This window comes from Haemaphysalis longicornis, unplaced genomic scaffold, assembly GCF_048455015.1.
Source record: "Haemaphysalis longicornis isolate Haplotype H1 unplaced genomic scaffold, Haemaphysalis longicornis Haplotype H1 scaffold_12, whole genome shotgun sequence".
Lineage (NCBI taxonomy): Eukaryota > Metazoa > Arthropoda > Arachnida > Ixodida > Ixodidae > Haemaphysalis > Haemaphysalis longicornis.
The window spans coordinates 60,794,166-60,816,529 of record NW_027526225.1 but is presented as its reverse complement, the minus strand read 5'-3'; the positions used below and the strand labels follow the sequence as shown (position 1 = coordinate 60,816,529).

The 22,364-nt window shown below is 48.4% G+C and overlaps 1 protein-coding gene across 1 annotated transcript in view; it reads left to right on the top strand.

Moving 5' to 3' along the window:
* Nucleotides 1-22,364, top strand: part of LOC144162733 (tyrosine-protein kinase transmembrane receptor Ror-like) — a 288,345-nt gene that overhangs the window by 199,744 nt on the left and 66,237 nt on the right. The window contains exons 3-4 of the mRNA XM_077693373.1: nt 9,341-9,399; nt 12,302-12,781. Of these exons, the coding sequence (XP_077549499.1) occupies nt 9,341-9,399; nt 12,302-12,781 (539 nt within the window). The remainder of the gene's footprint in view (nt 1-9,340; nt 9,400-12,301; nt 12,782-22,364) is intronic.

Genomic DNA, 22,364 nt, shown 5'->3' with positions numbered 1-22,364 from the left:
TATGGCATTCCCGCAGCCGCCGGACGTTGTGGAATGTTGCACCTACGACATTCCGCAACTGCCACTTATGGAGAGGAAGAAAAAATGCCATGTGTTTGAGGTGCGCGCGCATACTCATGAAAAACATGCGGTCCGAAGTTAATCAGCAGCCCTTAACAATAGCGCGCCCCATATGCCAGTTAGCCCTGACGCGCGTTAAACCGCAGTGGCAGTTCCAAGCCAGCTTGGTGTTGGTTTGGGCTCCCTAACAAATGTTCAATTCGATTTCTGTACACCGGCTGTTGCTTACAGGGAGGCTGCCGCAGTTTGCGGCGTCCGACGCTAAAACTTCCTGTGAGTAATACTCCACTGAAAGCACGTGTGTAATGGGGGAAAGCCAAGTTGTGTTTTTCTCTTCCGCCTTCATCATTAATCTACTCCTTGCGTGCGGCCAAAAAAGTTTAGAAATTTATTTCCAGCCTTCGAAGAGAAAGTGTCTTGTTTTCCTCAGAAAAAAAGAGAATATCCCTGAAATAGAAGGCAGCAAAAGCACTTGGCTAGATGTAGTTCTCGGTGTGCTTTTATGGGTATACGCAGTTACATATGAGTGCATCCCAGGAACGATGACTTCAGGGGAGTAAAAAATGGTCGCAAAATCTACTCTGCTGCCGTGAGGCATTCAGTCTTCTGCATTCACTGCTTCCTGGTAGAGAAGAGTTGAATCTATTAGCGTGGGCATCCTGTATGTCTGATGAGGCAGAATGACTAATGGAGGAGTGCTTCGTCACATAAATATCAGGCACTACGGGTGCATTCTCTCTCTCTCTCTCTCTCTCTCTCTCTCTCTCTCTCTCTCTCTGTCTCTCTCTCTCTCTTGTTGCTTTGGTTCTTTGCGCAAATTTCACCCTCTGTTCGTGTGATTTATTTAGAAGGAACTGGGGGGGACCAAAAGGAGTTTCTTTCAGCCAGAACTGCACATTGGTTTTATAGGGTCTATGTCTTTGTCACTTAAGAACACGTACGCAAGTTTATTTCATTTTGCATAAGCAACTCAAAGTTAGCGGGCCGACTTCACTCCGGAAATGTCTAACCAAATGAACTAAGGGATTTTTAGAGAGAGAGAGAGAGAGAGAGAGAGAGAGAGAGAGAGAGAGAGAGAGAGAGAGAGAGAGAGAGAGAGAGAGAGAGAGAGAGAGAGAGAGAGAGAGAGAGAGAGAGAGAGAGAGAGAGAGAGAGAGAGAGAGAGAGAGAGAGAGAGAGGGGCTTGCCGCCAGCAGAGCAGCCAGATGGGGATGATAGAGAGAGAGAGGTGGGGGGGGGGGGGGGGGAATGTCGGACAATGCGAGGCAGCAGTGAGAGAGCAAAGACAAAAGTCATTTGGTATAAGGAAAGGCTGCAAGTAAAGTTCACAAACTATTAGGACGCAAAGCACGTTCGGCGCAGTGTGCGACAGGTGTACGGAGAACGGTGTATTGTGGGCTTCTAGCTGTGAGCAAGGCGCGCGCATCGGGCCCGAACCTCGTGTTTCACGGGGTAAACAAGAGGAGAGGGTGCACGTGCTTTCAAAAAGAGAGAGAGAGCAAACTCTTCAATGCGACACCGAAGAGATCAGCCCTGCATAATGCTGGGCTTGCTACTTCAGATGGTTGGTGAACATGTGATGGGGGTTATACGCTTACATGAATAATACAAATAAGAAAAGTAAAAAACTAAAGAAACTGCACCAGACAGGCACACGCACACACACATAAAAAGACAAAAAAACAAGAAAAGGCAGAGGGCAGTCACAGGCTGGAGTCAAGTCCAGAGTCTCTGAGAAAACGCACAAGAGCTTTCAAACTCCGCACCGCACTGTCTTCGCTGTTCCAGGGGCCTAAAAAGTCCTTCATTCTGAGAGTTCCCGCCCGTAATATACTTCGCGCTGTCATTCGCGCCGAGTTGAAACGTGGACAAACACACAATTGTTGTTCAGTGTCTTCTGGTACACCGCAAAGTGGACGCAGAGGTGATGCCATCAGACCGATTTTGTTAACAAAGCTTTTGGTATACGCTACTTTGAGGCGCAGGTGATGTGTAGCACACTCGGTTTGCCTCGATAAACCGTGAGGTATACCAAAAGCGTAAAGGGGGGGAGTACTGCGGGTCTGGGTTCCACCAGTGCTGCAATTGCATGCGCCATCCGAGAGTTGTGGCTATTCTGGTGACGTCCTCCTTGGATAAAGGGAGTTGTGCTGGTGAGCTCGTGGAATTTCCCTCGCGCGCGAGCCGACCAGAAAATCACATTGTGCGTGATGCCACTGTCTTCTGGCAACCGCTGCAAAGAAAGTGTGCCCTTTGCGGAGTGCCTCTGTGTGTATGACGTTGATTTGTATCAGTTGGCCGTGATTACTTCCTCGCTTGAGAAGCGCTTGTAGCGCAGAGCGGGAGTCCAGGAAAATTACTCAGGGGTTTTGAGGGCAGCGCAGCTTTTACTGCTGCCAGCTCGGTTTTTGTAGCCGATGTCTTGTGGCTGAGATTTTGGCTCACAGAGGCACCCGGAGATGTTCTCTTCCCCATTACCCCTTCCTTTTCCTGTCCCAAACCACCTTTGTACCACTACCTCAACCCATATTTCTACCCCCTCCCTTCCCTTTCTCTCCCTGCGATACATATGTGGTGCAGGCTGGGAACCTCTTTCCCTCTCACAGTCACCTCACCTCACTCATATACCTATGCCGGAAGATTTGGAATTCATGGGCCCATCAGCATAAACGTGGGTATACCCGCCATAGCATACTATATGCTGAAGTGTGTAGTAGTTAAAGGCCGGTGGAGGCATCGCTGGCTTATTGCCGATTCCAGGCACTGTTGTTGTTATTGACCACGTAGAAAACTGCCAAGGTGGTAAATCGGTTGTAATAGGACGTTGACAGCAAACCGGTAAGAATTCCTGCACATGACTGGTAGAGCTATCAGCTAAATGATGGGCAATGAAGCGCTAACATGGCGGAGGCAGACACGGATATTTTCTTGTCTTAATAGTACCCTGGCTGAGAAGCATCTCGCTTCACAAAGTGTCCCGGTCGTTGAAGTGCACTTAGGGAGTCCCAGGCAAATGCGCATAGCTTGCGCCTGTATATATAGTGCCTCTAGCTGCTTGACGTTGCTCTTGGACAGTGAACCGAGGTTAGGCAGGCTGTAGCGAAGCAGACCAATAAAGAGTGCCTTGTAGAGTCGTAGCAGCGAAGCATCCAAGCAACCACATGCAGTGCCTGCAAGCATCCGTAGGATGTGCACGAAATACTGTAGTTTGTCTTTGAGGCATCGAATATGATAGGTCCATGACATTGACCTGTCAAATACAATGCCGAAGAATCGATGGCACCGCACATATGGTATGGTGCAGCCTGCTACAGTCATGGCATAACGAGACATGTCGCGTCTTGTAAATGCCATCGCAGCGCATTTTTTCAGGAGAAAGAAGCAGACCACAATTTTCCAGGTATCACGCCAATTTTCGGATCGCCATTTGCTGCTTTCTCTCGTATGCTTCGGCGGTTTCTCCCTGAGCACCAGGCACATATATCGTCAGCCTACAATGATACATTCACGCCAGGAGGTAATACTTTTGGGAGACCAACAAGACAGATGTTAAAGAGAGCAGGGCTAAGGACGCCGCCTTGCGGAACACCTTGTCTTATAGTGTGACGGGTAGTAACTCCGCTAGTAGTGGTCATATATACCGTCCTGTCTTGAAGATAGTCCCTTAGCCACGTAAACATCTGTCTCCGGATACCTGCAGCCGTCATTTCTCCGCAAATAGCATCATGGGCGACAGTCAAAGGCAGCTTTAATGTCCATAAAGACAGCTACGACAATGTTCCTTAACGCCATCTGCTGGGTTATGTCCCGTGATAACAGAAGAACATTATCCATGCTACTCCTTCCACGCATGAAGCCCGACATTTGTGGTGGATATACTGCCCTGTTTTCAAGGTCCCAGACCAGGCGCTGCAAAACGATCTTCTCCATAAGATCCACCGATTATTACTATTATAATATTGTTATCCATCACCTCGTCATTATTGTGTTTGTTTCTGTTTTGTTTTGTTGTTGTCGCTGTCAGCTGATCGAAAAGCTCGAACACAAGCGTGAACTATTTCCCAGGTTCCCGACCCGCGTTCCCAACTCATCTTCGCAGCTCTCTGTTTCTTCCTCTCCTTCCTTCGGAACCTTTGCCTTCCCCTTCATCCCACTTTTCGCCGTCGACGCCGGATGAAATATGGACTCGGGACGAAATTGCTCGCCGCGCCGCCGCGCGCGTCGGTGGATGCCCAGGAGCTTGTCGTTTACGCCGCGCGAAAAGTAATGAACCCGTCGTCGACACGACCCAACCAAACGCGGGTTGTACGCGCGAGAAAGAGCAAGAGCGAAAGCGAAAGAAAAAAAAAACGCAGCGTCAAACACAGCCGTCGGCTGAGAGCTTTTTAATGACACCCAGGAGCACACAAACACGTGGTGCGAACACGGCGAACGTATGGAACTAGCCTACTTCCGCCGTGTCCTCATCGCCGCCTAATTTCGATAGCGCGGAGAGCGACACGCTACGGTTTCTTAGGACGAAACGCCACCTAGGTGTCAATGCCAGCGCACCGAGTTGTTACTAAAACTCCGAAGGCCTGGTTGTCACACTTCACACAAGAGGCTACCAATATATGTGTGTGTGAAGAGGTCGCTCACTTAATAATAAAAGCCTAAATAAGCAATGCTGGGTGCTGTGGTTGTTCCCAGCCATTCTTATGAAGTTGTTGAATTCAATAATATTTGGTGTTTGCGTTTTATCATTTTTTTAAACATGAATCTCGACGGCCTTCTTCATTTTGCGCACCTTCTTCGGATGAACGGCTTGTACTTCCGAGAGCCTCCCCCGCTCCAATTTTTACATTCGCTGTCAGGGCCGAGGCGGCATGCAAATATTGCCAATAAGTCACGCAGGTGCCCGCATTTCGCCGCGCGTTATCCGGGAAGGTGTCATGGTCGAGTTTTCTTCGCTCTATGTCTGCCTTGCTGGTTCTCTCACTTCCATCCGATATCAGGAGGGGAGTGCTTCTCCGTATGTCGGATTAGCGAGTGAGCTATGGAGTATTTCCGTGGTACAACTCGTTGGGGGTGCTCAGGAAAATTTAAAAGCAAAAAAAAAAAAACACCGGAAACATGAAGATTAGCTTCCTTCGATCTTGGCAGCCGAACTCGGTGGCATGAGAATTAATCAGAATATGCGGGGCAGAAAATGACGCGTGGTTTCATACCTTCTTTCTCTTCAATTTCTTTCCTCTTTTTTTATTTTCACTCGTTTGTCGTTTGTAGAGAATGAAAGGTGAATGACCTGCGCCGCTTCTTCTACAGAATTCACGGGCATTGCACTGTGCGCGTATCCTTTTCGTGTTGAGCGCTTACACGCCTCTTTTTGAAAGCAAAACGATGCGCATAAAAAGTGTATTCCGGAGCAGTGGGAGTTAGGGCTAGACAGCTTGCAGCTCGAAGTCTCCCGGCCTGGAGCAGCGTCGTTCGCATGCGGCTTTCTAAAGTGAATGGAAGGCGCCCACCTCTCTTCTATTTTTTCGTTTATTTTTCGGCCCTGATAACTGTTTCTACAACAACATCAGGTTTACTTGTATTGATAAAAGAAGTGGTGCTTCGAAGCACAAAGAATCGCTAGTTTATAGTCTGACTGTTTTTGGAAACCACATGAATTACTTTCACTGCTTGACTCCACTGCTTTTCAAACGCCGTAGCTAGAACCAAGAGCTAATTATTTAAGCTTCAAAAGTGACTCTAAAGATATTATGAATGAAAGCTTGGGTCCTCAAAAGCAACTTACGCCGCCGACAAATTTATGCCAAACCAACCATCAGGGATAAGATTGATATAGTTGGTGAGGGCCTACAAACTGTTTGCGCTGTTGTCCACCGAGTTAGCTGCTTGATGTCTTAACACGAAAGTGTTTTACGCCTGGATACACCAAGATTTCGCTGACGTCATATTCGTCACGGAAATGACGCCAGTACAACGAAGCAAGCGGCCTCTAAAAGGGTGCACCCTTGCAAACAGCGTCTTCTTGCGGGGAAGCAACTTTTAGTACTAAAGAGTACGTAATACTTAGGGTTGTTCGTTTCCGGGATTTATATTTTAACACGAAGGTGTTTCATGCCGGGATACACCAATATTTCACTGACGTCATATCCGTCACGGAAATGACGCCAGTACACTTTGCGAGAAGCGACCCGCCAGCAGGACGTCGCTCGCCAAGCACACCCACAAGACAGCCACCGACCCGCGAATCCTGCTAATTTCGCTGCAGATTTCGCTTCATATTTTACTTTCGTGTTTTACCGACTCCTATGAAAGAGGAATCAACCACAGTTTTTTCTACCGTCATGACTTTGTTGTTACCGTGCTTTCGCAACCAGTGTTTCCTCTCCGGAGTTGGATGGAGAGGAAACACTGGTTGCGAATCTTAGGCATGCTTCTACAAGCGGATCGCTCCAACACCAAACTGCTAGACCGACTTAAGCACACCACGGAGCAAGTCTCCCACATGATCCGCAGGGTCAGCACAAAAACGAGAGGTATGAGAGAGGCGGATGTGCTAAGACTTGTCGAAGCCTTTGTAATCTCTAGGGTTACTTATGCCCTCCCCTACGCTGTGCTGTCGAAGGCTGAAAAAGACAGGGTAGAAACTATCATACGCAAGGCGTACAAACTGGCGTTGGGACTACCTGTCAGCACCTCGACACAGAAACTCCTACACTTGGGAGTTTATAATACCTTGGATGAACTCCTCGAAGCTCACCATATGAATCAATTATTACGTCTGAGCTCCACCTCCACCGGCAGGACAATTCTGAACCAGCTGTGCCTGCGTTCACCGCTTCAACATCCCCAGGCCGATTCGACTAACCTTCCGCATGAGATCCGCCAATTCATTGATGTGGCCCCACTACCCCGGAACATGCATCCAACGCACCATCAGGATCGCAGAGAAGCCAGAGCTAAAGATATCTTCAAACGGTACGGCCAAAACGCCACCACAGTATACACAGACGCAGCCTCCTATCCCGGGAGGAGAGCTATGACTGCTGTTGTGACTACAGCTCAAGCCCTCCTCACAAGTGTATCAATTCTTACCACCCATGCACAACAGGCAGAAGAAGCGGCCATAGCCCTAGCAATTGCTCAAACCCCTGCAGAGATCATTATTACGGACTGCCAACAAGCATGCAGAACTTTCTCCAGCGGCTTCGTCTCACCCCCCGCCACACAAATTCTGCTGCAGAATCCTCCACAACACCGCGTAAGGATTATTTGGGCTCCCGCCCATGCCGACGTGCCTGGCAACGAAGCTGCACATCAGCATGCCCGCGATCTGACACACCGGGCTAGTCAGGAGTTCGGCGAGCAGCGGCGTGACTGTCCCCTTTTGTCCTACAAGGAAATCACGCAGCACTACCGCCTGCAGCGAACCATGTACCCTGCTCCACACAAAAATCTAACCAAAGAACAAGAACACCATCTTCGAGGTATCCAAACCAATACCTTTCCCCACCCAACTAGAGCCCACATTCTGGCTCCCACCCTCTACTCCTCGCAATGCCGCTTCTGTGAGGCTCCGGGCACGCTTTACCACATTGTGTGGGGCTGTGATAAAAACCCTGACCTACCCCCTCTGCCCTTCCCCTCCCCTGAGCACTGGGAGAGAGCACTGTCCAGCTCGGACCCTGATGACCAGCTTTGGCTGGTGAAGAGAGCCCAAGAAGCCGGACGGTCTCAAGGGGTCCTGGAATAAGGACTCTTCCCCAAGGCGAACTTCTTCATAGGGACGTTCATTCCTCCTTCCTCCTTTCCTCTCCGTTGCGTCCACGCGCTCATCCCTTGATTCTCGTAGTGGGGAAGAGCGCCCATTTTTAATTTTCTGTTATAGCACATAATGTGTGTCCCGTTCATCGAAGCAAAATCACTATCGTGTGCACGTACATCATGGCTTCCCCATCGTCCTCGAAATCATCACCGCAACCATCTCGGGGTCTCTTGCTAACAACAGCAAGGCTGTTTACGCTTGAGCTTGATCCGGTGGCGTTCGCAAAAAATTTGAATAAAAATGCCGAGCGCAAGTAAGCGGGCACCTCGTGAGGAGCTCCCGACGTCGTCTATGTTTGTAAGGAGCTCGCAAAAAATACAAAGAAAAAATACCAAGCGCACTTAAGCGTGTTCCTCGTGAGGAGCACCCTGCGTAGGCCAGCTCGACCTTCAAAACCCCTCGGTCAAGCTTTCGTAACGTGATCTGTCGCGTGCTGTTCTTCTCGCCAGTTCACGTGCATTCGCGCCTGAAGCGAGGAGCACGAATTCCGGGTTCGCGAAGCCGGTTGCCGCGGATTCTAGCGCGTGCTGGGGCGATCCACTTTGGGAGAGATGTGAAAGCCTGCGGACAAAAAGATCGGGGCCTGTCAGTCACGAAGAACTTCCAGTATCACGAGGGGAGAGGGGCCGCAAGCTTTGCTGTTTCTCCATACTTGCACGAGTAGTGCAAACTGCGCAAGTTTTTCATATTGTCAGTTCTTTTTTCTCAGCCGCGTGCTGTGCGCCGTGGCAAACAGTTACGAATGGTTCAGACCCCATCACTCTCGCTATCGCTATCATTGTCGCTCTTCACTAACCGGGCTTTCAGCTCCGACACATTAACGCTATCTGCTCAGCGATATGTTGGACCGCATAATCTGTTGTAAGAGGCAATGGCGGGTCACCTTTTGAGATCACCACCCATTCCCGTCATTGGTGATAGCGATTGGTTATACAATCGACTAAGGCGTGGAGTCGTTATCCTTTTCTTCAGTTTGAGGCGTGGTGCCCGCTCCTTGTGTTAGAGAGGGGCGGATTGGAGAGACTTATGCGCATGTGCGATTGTATGTTCACACCCGACATCATGTTCAATACTCTTTCGAACTCGTTAGACAGATCAAGTAACCCCGAAAGTGGCTTTATTTGATTACCTGGACGAGATCGGCGCTACTGGAAGGATTTAGAATACTACGGTGATGTTCGTGTAACTGTTTACACAAACTGAACGCTTTTTTTTTACTTTTTTTCTGACCTTTCTTCTGCTTCGCTATCTACAGGGCCTTTTATGCTGTTCCCTACCCTTTCCCCGCGAGTAGCATGTCGGTGTCGACATGCAAAAACCTCTGGACTTTCTTCTCTGACAAAGAGCTCCCTCTCTCCCTCCCTCTCTCTCCCCCCTCTCTCTCCCTCTCTTTCTCTCTCTCTTTCTCTCTTTCTCTCTCTTTCTCTCTCAAGTGACCCAGATTCTGTTTTTCATCTTTTCCAGGAGTCCCGGCTCGTCTAGCGCGAGCGACACTCCTAAGCCCACAAAGAAAGCCAGCCAAGGTAAGACTGCAGCTGGTAGCACACCTAATTGTTTTTGGAACATTAGTTCTGCGTTTTCTAATTCTCGAGAAATGCTTCTCCTTTCGATTAGAACATTACAAAAGTTGTGCAATAGGGGATCGGTGTAATAGAAGTGTTACAATAAAGATGCTGGCACGATCGCGCGCGACTGTCATATGGCAGGCATCGCCATCACTTTTCACCTAAACTGACCGATATGCTACGACAAGCATTGGCGGTTACGACCACGGTGGCTGCACCGCGCATTTCTTTCTCTGTTTTCTATCTCGTGGTTATCCACTGCGGGACTTACGGTGGCTCGACCAATTTGTCATAACACTAGAACAAAAACAGTTTATAACAAGGAGCGTGCTAACTTCGCGGTGAAAAACAGTGTAGAAAATGCTTGTCTTAAGGCTGAGGAATATTTAAGCGAAATGCAACCGCCAGGACAAAATGTGAAATGAAACTTCTTTTAAACGTTTTTTCCTGCTCCTCCTCCTCATCGGAAACACGTACACCTAATAATAGGGAACGAAGGCTTTCAAAAGCCTATCGTTTGCAAACAGACCGAACGGGAGTAGGCCGGTGCAGTGACGGTGCAAGTGCATACTGAATGCTGTGTTCCTGAATGCCGTGCCTCCTTAGGGTATACATACGCAGTAACTGAATTTCGCACTAGACATCCTTCTGAGTTCTGTACTCGGAGTTTTCCTTAGTGGCCGTGACGATACCGGCGCAGTAAGCCGGATCTCGAGGATAGACTATAAGAAAGAAAGAAAACCGGAGGAATGGGACAAAAGAATAACGTTTCATGGTTGGTCGTCTCACTTTCCCGTAATGGAATTCATCATTTCTGCTCGTGGCCTGGACAGTGCGTCACAGGTACGTGTACTTCTAGTGACCCCGCTCTAACGCTCTACAAAATCACATGTGCATTGCGAACCGGAACAAGGCGCCCACACAATCATAGCCCATCGGTTTGGAAGTGTCCTTCCTCATTAGCTCCTCTCACCGTCTTTTGCCTGTCACGAATGTTTGTCTATCTTCAACTAAAGTAACTTGCTGTTATGAGATGTCGCTGATACGCAAAGGGCCGAGGAGGCTGGCTTTCGTGATTGAAATTCCTGTAGTGAGCACGTGCGCGATTCCAGGCGGAGGTTGAACAGCAACCTGGCCGGATATACGCTCAGGACCACTATCCCTCAAAAGAGTTACGTGGGAAGCCTTTATGGACGGCGGAACACCCGTATCAACGACGCCGTTTTCTCGCTGAGGTGGACTTCAAAAAGTTGGCTTTATCGCAAAGCAGGTAATTCAGGCCTCTAGATTGAGTGGGCGCAAATGGAGCACGTTTCGTCGCACAGCACCACTGCTTTGCAACAAAGCCAAGCGCACAAAAACTCGCTCAGGATAAGTTGTCGAGTGAGGGTTTTAGACTGAAAAGTAAGTAGCGTTGACGGCGCGTCATGTGCTCGCACCCTCCTACTTTTCGCACGTACCTGGTGTAACGGGATCCCATCTGTATGACGTATCTGCGACGCATCCGTGGGTTAGGACCACGGCTCTACTCATTAATCCGGAACTGTCCTCTTGTCCCTGTCTCATCGCCCATTTTCGCCGTGTTATCTTCCACTACCAGACGATTTTCTGTCGAGCAAATAAAACGGCCATGTTTCCATATGTGCGCAGCCACTTAAAGCTATTTCTTATAGTTACAATGAAAGCGCCTTTTTTTTCTGATTCCTGTGAACTGGTCTTCGCGGCTTATCTGCGCGAGTAGCGATACCGGGATATATCGCAAAACACGTGACGACTGGGCGAGAGCAAACGCTATTTGATAAAGCGAGTCAAGTGCCAGGTTTCCTCAGTTCAGGACTCCGTTGCAGCGTCCAGCCGTCTCAGCCCGGCGGATCAGCCGAAGCTGATCTTCTAGAGCTGGCCAGTTCTTCCTCCCACTGATCAAGGGATTAGAAATCGCAAAAGTGTGCGGTGAAAGGGACGGACAACCGATCTTTGTGGAGTGCATGGCCTCTAGCTCTAATGAAAGGCATCATTTTATATACTACGGTAACCGCAAGGAATTTCTAAAAAAAAAACAGGCGGATATAATTTTAATTTTGCGCTAAACTTCCTCAAGACGGAAAGCTGGCGGCCCGTAGTGTATAAACTGTGCACTACCGTACGTGTCCAAACAACTTCGTCGATCTGAACGCGTGACACAAAAATCGCATAAAGGCCCGCCTCGGTGGCTCAGTGGCTAAGGCGTTGCGCTGCTGAGCATGAGGACGCGGGTTCGATTCCCGGCCGTGGCGGCCGCTTTTATGATGGATGCTAAAAGCGAAAACGCCCGTGCGTACCAGATTTCGGCACACGTTAAAGATCCCCAGGTGGTCAAAACTAATCCGGAGCCCTCCACTACGGCGTGTCTCATCGCCTGCGTTGCGTCGGCGTGTTAAGCCCTACAATCAATCAAAAACCGCATATAGGAAAGGTGACACTTTATTGTTTCTTAGCCGGGAACAAGTTTTCAGAAACCTGTTTTAATCTCACGTGTAGTTAAATGTATGCTGTCGCGCGGCACAATTTCATGGTTTCCAACATTCTTTTTGGCGGGCCACGTATGAAGAGTAGATCAGCAAAACCGTTACGGGTTAAGATATTGCAAGTGATGCCCTTTCGTTTGGGATGACGAAAACATACTCGACAAAAATCGGTTGTCTGATCCTTTACGCTGGCACTCTCACACCATGGGATACAGCGTGCAGGGCGCGTAGGGAAATGGAGCTTGGTTGAGGGAAGGGGTGGGGGCATGAAAGGGAAGCGCTCCTGGTGCATACAGGGAGGCATTCACGGATGAGCCAGGCTCACAGCGTTTGCTCTCCTTCCTTTTGTCGTGCAGGTCCTGTGACGCGCCTTCACATCAGGAAGCCCCTGGTGAACATGACCAAGGACTCCGGCGACAGCGTGCGACTCAAGTGCGAGGTCGCCGGCGGCCGTCCCGGAGCCCGGGTCGTCTTCCGCTGGTACAAGAACGACGCGCCCGTCGAAGAGGAGAAGAACCGGCTCGAGATACGACAGTACTCCACAGCGCCGTCGTCGTCTACGGGCCAGTCTGCTTCTTCCTCTTCCGGTGGAAGTGGTGGTGGTGGTGGTTCCGGAAGTGGTAGTGGTGGTGGCAGTGGCGGTGTCGACGGCTCGCCCCCTTCGGCCCCGGCGCCCTCGCCGGCTGGCCAGCAGTCGGGGCCCAACAGCGTCCCCGTCTACGGATCGAAGCTACGGATCATACTCGCGGACGTCCACGACACGGGGTACTACCGCTGCGAGGCCAAGAGCGGATCAGAGGTCGTCGAGACCACGGGCATCCTCAGAGTATCGGCCGGTGAGTTCGCAGAACCATTAAGACATTGGCTCCAAGCACACATCTCCGCCTACATACCTTCGTACGTGCAGTGCTTGTCGAACGTTTCTAGGCCGCGCTACAAGCTTTTCGGCCACAATGACTTCCAAGCAACAAAGGCTCAGCTTTCAAGTATGACCCAAATATTTGATGACAGCATGAATGGAAAGTGCTTTCCGAAGGTTTGTGGCGTAACACTTTTCAGTCTCAGTCTAAGAGAAAGTGTATATGTAAAATACTTTGTGGCCTAATATCATCGCCTAGAAGCCTAGAACCTTATGACAAGGGCTGTACGTCACAGCGCATCGTCATCGCCATCATTGCTCGCTCCTCATTGGCGACAGTGAGGATAAAGCAGACAGTTAAATTCAATGAATCGCGTTGTTTCTTGTTGTTTTTCACAGTTAGTTCCGTGAAGTTCTGAGACAGTATTCATTAGATATAAGATGAGCGTAGACGATGACGCTTTACCGTAGGGTGAGCTTGTATATGGGGGGAGGCTCCTTATAGGCGACAATAGAGGATGAGTAGGCATTATAGTAAAGCGATTCTGATACAATGAGGGTGTACTGTATTTCATTGTTAGCACTTTTATTTAGGCATCGATGCAGAAAGGGAATCTTTTCGACATTCTGCCGGGCTAGGTGACTGGCCTAGAGAGGGTCCGCGTTAGGGCCTATTTCCTGCGTCCTGCCCAGAAATAAAACTCCCCCGAGAGCCACCCGGCTCGTCCGATAGGCAATTACGCGCGTTACTCCCCTTTCGCAGCAGCCATGGTATACGTCAGCGTCGAATGATGCCCGCGCTGCCTCTTATTTTTCCCCTCCAGCGCCGTCGTCTCCCTCGCTCGCGCAATAAATGACGGACGACGCCGCTCCGGAGGTGCGCTAGAATGCACCAGTGCACCGCTGACTCACACCGAGCGCAACAAGATGGCAACATAAAACACAACAGTCTGAACCGCATGTGGGGGCGTGTGCACCTGACAATGAGTGCTAAAGTTGGGGAGACCGAGCACGAAATGCCGAAATAGAACAAAGAAACAGAAGTTTGAGGGAAAAAAAAAGGTAAGGAGAAGAAAGGCACAGGTGGTGTGCGCCACACCCGTTCCATCTCTTTCTAAGCGGAGAGGGGAGACGCGTAACATTATGCGCATAAATCGAGTGGCGCGAGTGCAACACGTGAGCTATATAACGGTGCACCTCCTACGACGGCTGTGTGGAAGAAAGATCGATCGACGAGCCCTGCAGCAGCCGCTTCGCTACTCCCGAAAGAAGCGGGCAGGCTACTCGCTTTTCGGCCTCGCTCCATACCGCGTTTCGTTCCTGTTCCGTCACCCCCGGCCGCTTCGACCGAAAAGTTGACACGGAAAAAAAGAACAAGCTCGCGTTAGTCGCATCGTCGAGAACAGGAGGGAAAGAGCGCGCAATTTGCGAGCATGTTATGCGACATGCAAGAGCGTGTGTGCCGCTCGCGACAGCTTGTTAGCACGAGACAGGGATGACCTAACACTGGCTTTCCGAACCGACGTGGTCATTATCAGTTTGTAACTTTGTATAGCGCCTTCATAGCTGATTTCGCGCAGTAATATTGCTTCTTAAGTGAATTGGGGTATTCGTCGAAATCGTTATTTTGTATCGCAGGAGACGTACGATCGGGACTGTCATTCCATACTGGAGGAAATTATAGTGAATAATCAATGTACAGTAAACCGCTGCTGCAACTAAGTACTCGGGGAAGAATGCTGGCTTTGTTTTAAGCGATACTTTGTTAAAAGCGGGAATTATTTACTGCTTATATACTGAGGTTGTACTGCGAAACACTTCCACTGCGCTGCGTTAGCCTGACTCCGAAGAAGGGGATGAACCGAATGGTGCGTAGCCCGGGTGTTCGCGCGATCATAGCCGCTGAATAAATCATCGCCGAATCTGCTAAACTTTTCAAGCAACGGTCATCTTCATTCGAAAAAGAGTCAAACTACTTCCCCAGTGTTTTCTTTGTGCGTTACACCAATGGCTTTTTTCTAGTAATGGCAAGTTATTGTTGCACGAATATTACATCCACCTGATTAATAGCTGGTGTACGATATTTCTCCCTGAGTTTCCTGCTGATCCGAGATAAAGAACGTAACTGCCGTGAGCAAAAAATTGAACCGTCGAAACAGACCAGAGAATGTGCACGCCCAAAAAATCTAGACGCGGCGAAGTGAAAGAGCGTAGGCACCAAGGTTGCACCCTGCGGGCACCCAGGCGCTCATCTCTACGCGTCAGCGGCTCCTTTCCGTCTTGGAGGTAATCTCGCAGGCTCTCTACGGCTAGGGTCCATTGAAGCAGCTAAGAGCGTGGAACTATCCGCTTCCATCCAGTACGGCGGGCGCGGCTATCTCCTCCGCGCTAGGCACGGCTGAGAAGGACTTCTCGTATAATAAAAGAAACCGTGCTCACGGGAGCGGGGTGATGGGCGATTTACCACGGCGCTAATCACGTCATCCCGCGCGTTACCGGTTTCATATGGCCAGTGTAAATGCCTTTTCTTTCTCCTTTCCTTACGAATGAGTCTCTGCTCCACAGCTGTCGCTGCCAATCAGAGCGTAGCGGTCAGGCGACCGGAAATGACGTAGTAGTGGGTGCACGCGGGTGTATTAGTAGGCGCAATGTCCCGGAAATGGTTCGTTATTTTTATTTCGTATGCTGACAGTAAAAAGAGTGCCGCAATGCGTACTTTCCTTACGATGAGGACTCGTACTGCGTTTTTCCAAAAAGGACAATGCAGTATCTCCTACTCCTCGGTCACGTAACGAATAAATAGAGAGGTGGGGGTGTGGGGAGGGTCTTGGTTTTTTTACCCGGGAGCAGCGTCTATGCCCTGAGCTCCAAGATTCGAGTTGCGAGGGATGAAGCTGGGCGACAAAAGCCTATAAAGAGCGTTGCTAGGCAGCGCCATTCTGTAGTAATGTGAAGCCTCTCAATCAAATTTCAATCAATCAATCAATCAATCAATCAATCAATCAATCAATCAATCAATCAGTGTTCATTGGGAAATCAAAAGCCCACCCTGTACCACGCCCCACGAAAATGTCAAAACACAACGGCTGTCCCAAAAACCAAGAATCCTAATGCGACCCGCCACGGTGGCTCAGTGGCTAAGGCGTTGCGCTAGATTGGCGTTGAAGGCGTAGCGCTAACCCGCTAGCAAGAGGTCGCGGGTTCGATTCCCGGCCTCGGCGGTCGCTTTTCCGTTGGAGCCGAAAAGCAAAAACGCCCGTGTGTACGAGATTTCGGCGCACGTTAAAGATCCCAGGTGGTCAAAATTAATCCGGAGCCCTCCACTACGGTGCGCCTCATCGCCTGCGTTGCGTCGGCGCGTTAAACCCTACAATCAATCAATCAATCAATCAATCAATCAATCAATCAATCAATCAATCAATCAATCAATCAATCAGAATCCTAATGCGGTGGAAAGGGCGCCACTGTTGGCCAGAAACTGCTGTGAAGATCAGACCGGTCGTTTCAGCGCTCACGCAAGGGAGCAAAGGCCCTTGGAGCCCTGTATTAAGGGTACCACCTCTGCTGAACCCCGTCGGGAGCTGTAGAACACGGCTCCATACCCGGTGGAGTGCCGCCCAAACACGCAAGAAGACCTATAAATAAACTTTTTTTTTTCTCATCCAGTCCAGTCAATCAAAGTCACGAACAAAAAAAGAATACCGCACGAGCAAAAAAAAAAAAAAACGCGGTACTGCTAGTTAAACTACGAGATTTGATTTTCGTAAGTCGAGACTTCTGTGTTGCAATAAAACTTCCCTCGATAAACCCAGGTTCACGCGCTGGTCATAACTGTTGCTTCTTAACGCGTAGCGTGTTGAATCCTCCGCATATAGCCGTTTTCGTGTGCCACTTAGAAACACGCGCTGTCTGTAAAAAAAAAAAAAAGGAACATTTTTTTATGCCGCAAAACTCCAGCGTGAATTTACCCACCCACGCAAGCTACGAATAGCCAGCTTCGTTACCGTTCCAAGATGCGCGAATCAATCAGTTGTGCGCAAGCAGTGGCCTCACAGCTTCTACCGCCTTCTGTTCGTATTCTCTTGTTCGTATAGTTCTTGGAAGAAACTGCCACCACAATGGTAACAGAATAGCGCCACAACAAAAACAAGAGCTACGCCGAATAAGCGCCTCGGTGCATAGAAGCTTGGGCAACAACGAAAGCTAGAGAGCGCGGCAACTCATTCAGAAAGTTACAGGCACAGCGGCCTAAGGAACGCGGCACTCTAAAACGGTCTCGGTTAAATTGCACTGGGCGGAGTTTCTTAACGTCAGCTGCACGTGTCGCTAAACGCACCATGGGAGGCGGAACTGTAAGAAAACATCTAAACAGGAATGCCAAAACGATCGAATGCACCGAATACAAGCGCGCTCTTTTGACGCGCGTGTTTAAGAGACATCTGCTTTCAGGCATCAATGCTATAGAAAGAAAATCTCAAGCTGTATGCTGTAAACTCAAACCAATCTGAATTAATATATATATATATATATATATATATATATATATATATTCAAAAACTTGGGTGCGACCACTTGGAAAACACTAACAAAGACTTTATTTCTACAGCTTCGACCAGTGGCCTGGTCTGCTTCAGGGAAAATTGTAATTTTCCCTGAAGCAGACCAGGCCACTGGTCGAAACTGTAGAAATAAAGTCTTTGTTAGTGTTCCCTGAAGCAGACGAGGCCACTGGTCGAAACTGTAGAAATAAAGTCTTTGTTAGTGTTTTCCAAGTGGTCGCACCCAAGTTTTTGAATATTTAAACAGTAGCCAAGAATTTCTTCTCTGCTATATATATATATATATATATATATATATATATATATATATATATATATATATATATATATATATATATATATATCTATATATATATATATATATATATATATATATATATATATATATATATATATATATTTAGCAACTGATGTTCCTTTTTTTTAACCCTACTTTTTTCGTACTAAGGGAGTGCAGGCTCGTCAGAAAAACGGGCCTTTTTGAACACGTGCGTGTTTCGCATTCAAAATTGCCGTTCACCCGCCGCATTGCCCCGCAAGAGACGAGCACTTCTCGAGACGCGCGTTGAGCACTGCAGTATACGCGCCATTTCATCCTTTTTGTATAAAAAGTTTACCCATTCCAACGCAATGCGGGCTATCGCTGTCATCATCATCAGCAGCAGCAGCAGCAAAAAGCAGCGGCACTGGTCATTTTCCGTGGCAAGAGTTCATCAAATATCATCACGCTGGCAATCGCAGCCGCTTTGTAGCCCCACTTTGCTTCGCCGTTTGGCTGTCTTAAACGCAGCCAAAAGCAGAATGAAAAACCGACTTATGCGTGCAACAGTTGCTAAAATCAGGGAAACAACCATCACATAAGACACCGAGGCACTATTTGTTATTTTGTCTCTGCATTGCACAGACCCAATTTTCAGTGGTGATGGTGGTGGTGCCAGAAGACATAGTTCATACCCACTCAGGGGGATTGGCCAGAAAAGGGGCGCTCACCGAGAGAAAATATATGCTCAGTAACTAAATCGACACATTTAACGGATGAAATTAAAATAGGCGTTTAGGGGCGAAATATAAACAGAAAAAAAAAACTGGCCAAACATGAGACGTCGCACCAGAAACTAAAATAAAATCAAAACCTAAAAAATTCCCCCGCATTTCCCCGAGGGGGAGAATGTGAAAGTGCGAATGCACGGTTGTCGGCCCGCTTGCGGCGCTTGCGCTCGGCCCCCGCAGCCCACCGCCTCGCCGCCTTCTCTTCCATCTCTTCCATCGGGTTTGTAGTATCACGTGTACACCACGCAGTTATCAAGCCGCTATAACGCCGCTGAGTCGCCAACGCACGCCGCTGACGACGTAGTTTGAATGCGTTAAAGATATAAGGCGCGTCACTAACACTGATATCAGCGTCGGCTCCGTGGCTTGGTCGGTAGAGCGTCGCGCTGCGGCCGCAAAGTCCTCGGATCGAAACCTGGCGCCGGATGCTGTTTCTTTTTTAAATATAGAGGAGCACTGCGGACGCCGACGACGCCGCCGCCGCCGCCGCCGCCGGCGGTGGATGGTTTGGGGTCGCTTATAAAGTGCATTCGCACTTAAAAGATTGATTGTAGGGTTTTAACGCGCCGACGCAACGCAGGCGATGAGGCGCGCTGTAGTGGAGGGCTCCGGATTAATTTTGACCACCTGGGGATCTTTAACGTGCGCCGAAATCTCGTACACACGGGCGTTTTTGCTTTTCGCCTCCATCAGAAAAGTGGCCGCCGCGGCCGGGAATCGAACTCGCGACCTCGTGCTCAGCAGCGCAACGCCTTAGCCACTGAGCCACCGCGGCGGGTAACCTAAAAAGATTAATGAAAAAAAAAACATGAACGTAGGTAAAAAATAAAACAAGAAATGGAGTTGGTAAAGGAGAGGCAGTGGGCGGGAAGGCACTAATAGCAGTGAACATAAACGCTGGAATGTTTTTGAGGGAAGCCTGACATGGCTATCTGGGGGATATTTCGGGAGACGGCCAGATTCCGAAATGAATAAGTGTACGGCGGAGCAAAGATCTGCGCGGCTAAAACCCAGCACCTTCGCTCCGAACGATGAGATTAGAAGAACAGGCATTGGGAGGGCCAATCGATTAAACCTGTTTTCCAAGTATCTTTTTCGTGAGTGAGTTTTCTTGTAGCTTCTTTTTCTGTTTCTACCAAATCACAGTTGTAAAAATCGTAAGGACTGTCGAGGTGCTCTCTGTACAAGCGTTGGCAGAAGAATAAAGGATCGTAAAACACGAAAAGAAAAATTAAGTTTCGCCCCATTGCCGCCGCAATGCTTATTCCTGCTTTCCTTAGCATCGACGAAGTAACTCCTCAACCGACGCTCGTAAAGTAAGCGCCAGTGCCAGTGCGAAAACATCGAGCTAGAAATCTTTACCGTTTGCGATGACGAGCTACAACAATCCTTTCCCGTGGCTTCTGAAATTTCATTTCACATAAAACTGATTTGCTCAATGTTTACGCTCTACTGAATTTTGCGTGACGATCAAGTCGCATATTGCTAGAACCATGCCCCGAAAAGTCGCTGCCATTTCCTCATCTCCCGCGCTCTTTCGTGACCGTCTGCTAAGTTCCTTTTCTTTTTTTCTCTATTTTTTTTTACCAGGAACCGTTGCTTAAGTTCGAAGTGTCACCGAAGCTATTTAATTTAAATTTCGGAATTCTCGCGCGCTGCGAAAACGCAAGCCCGTGCTGATCACAACAAAGATCTTAGGCGTCTCTCAAGAAGAAGGAGAAATTCTTCAACGTTGGTACCTATGTTCGAAAGATCTCGTACAGCTGCGGCTTCCTAATGTTTTCACCACGCGTCGATTCCCTTTCTGCCCGTACACAAGAAGACGACCATGTTTGCGACCTTTCCATTTCCTCCGGGGCAGAAGAGAAAAAAAGGCTTAGACGACACGGCATCGCCCATTCCGGCGGGCGTCGTAATATACGTGCAATACAACGCCGGGGCGTCGACGCGAGCGGCGAAGTATTTGCCGTCCAAATCGGTTGGCCGCCCTCTTCTCATATACTCCGACTCTACGCTTTGGCGTTCGTTTTTCTTTTTCTTTTTTTTTTTTTTTGCTCTTCTTTAATGTCTTTCCTTTTTTGCTGTCACTCTGTTTTCTATCGCTCGGGGCTTGAAAGTTGGGCGCGAACGACGAATCCAACGACCCGAAAAATTCACTCCGAATTCCGGGGAGGCGGTGATACTCTCACGGCGTGCGGCCATATCGAGTTCATCACGATCGTTTCGGAGAAGAAGCAACACCGATGGTGGGAGATGAAAAAAAAAGTGAAACGAACAGCGGAAAAATGTGGCGGAACGAGAGGCAATCGCCGAAAGTGCGGCGAGAAAAAACACCTAAAAAAACTTTCTAGTTCTAGAATAGAAAAGGGGAAAAAAATGAATTTCATTGGATCCAGGTACGAATGTACATCAAGTAGAGACACATAAGGCGGGACAGATGATTCGGAACGCACTCTTGAGAGATAGAAATGGAATGTTTCGCAGCTTTTTTTTTTATTACTTTATTTAGGGCTTTCGCTGGAGCGCGGAGGGAAAAATAAATTTTCAATTTTTTTTCCTAACAAGTCGTCAGTAGTTCGGGCGCGAGGACGTGGATTCCGTCTTCCCAGCAACGCCTTCTTCTAATAACGCGAACTCGTGTCAGATGAGGGCGTCTCGGAATGTTCAGACTGCGCGAGAAAAGCATTTTGTTCGAAGTTGAGGCGTAGATGCTTGTGCCACTCTGTTTTACAACACGCAAATATGAGTTATGTGCATACTGAAGATTGTGAAAAAAACTAGCCAAGGGAAGATTTGAAGCAAGGAAAAAGCGGGCAGAAAAGTAGTAAAATATTGGACACAAACGAGTTAACAAAATGAAAGTTTTGTAAAGGTGGCCCTGTCAACAACACAGGGTGAGCGATCATCGGTTAATCCTGTGCTTTGCGGGAGCTTCCTTAATTGTCATGACGAACCAACTCGCGCGTTGAAGATATTGTTACCTGTTGGCAAAACAATGGCGGCCAGCCATAGCTGAAAACCACGTGATGTATTAACAAAGTGGCCATGACTGCCCGAGCCAGGCTGCGCGCTAGGCTCGGTCGTCGTTGTTGGTGGGTCACCATGGTGCTACAAAGCATTGTCCACCTATGCGTCCTGCGACAATATCGCCCAGACAATTTCTTTTTCTAAAGGGACATCTCAAGCGGTCTACGAATCTCACTGTTGGTACTCCAAAAGACGTAAAACATGTCCGAGGCCGCGTGCACCCCTACTTTCTAAACCAAATTCCATCACTTAGAGTCCTCCTGCCCCAATATCCCCTCTCTTACCTTCTCTCTCTCTCTCTCTCTCTCTCTCTCAAAAGGTCTATTCTCCAGGTACCGCTTCAAGCAAAGCGATATGTCGTCTCAGTGCTGAAAACGTTACGTAACGTGCGTGGTTCTCAGCCATGTTTCACTTCTCCGTCTGCTTCCGTATCTCTGTTTTCTCGTCCTCTGATCTGACGCATATATCTTCGGCGATAGGTATCTCCACCCATTGTTTGAGATTAACCCATTTTACTGAGAACAAATCTCTTTCTCTCTCTCTATATATATATATATATATATATATATATATATATATATATATATATATATATATATATATATATATATATATATATATATATATATATATATATATATATATATATATATATATATATATATAGCGAATCAAAATAGGAAATGAGGGGCTCGTTGAAAATAAGACAGAAATAAGAATTGGCAGTCAAGAAAACATCGGAAAGCAAAGGGGAGTATGTAGTTGGTCAAGATAAAGAATTTGGAAAACAAGAAAGTGGAGAAAAAATGCCCGCCAGGTGGGATCCGAACCCACGACCTCCAGAATACCGGTCCGGGGCGATAACCACTACGCTACCGGCGGGGCTACTTTAGCCTCCACTTTCCGGGTTATTTATGTTCAGGT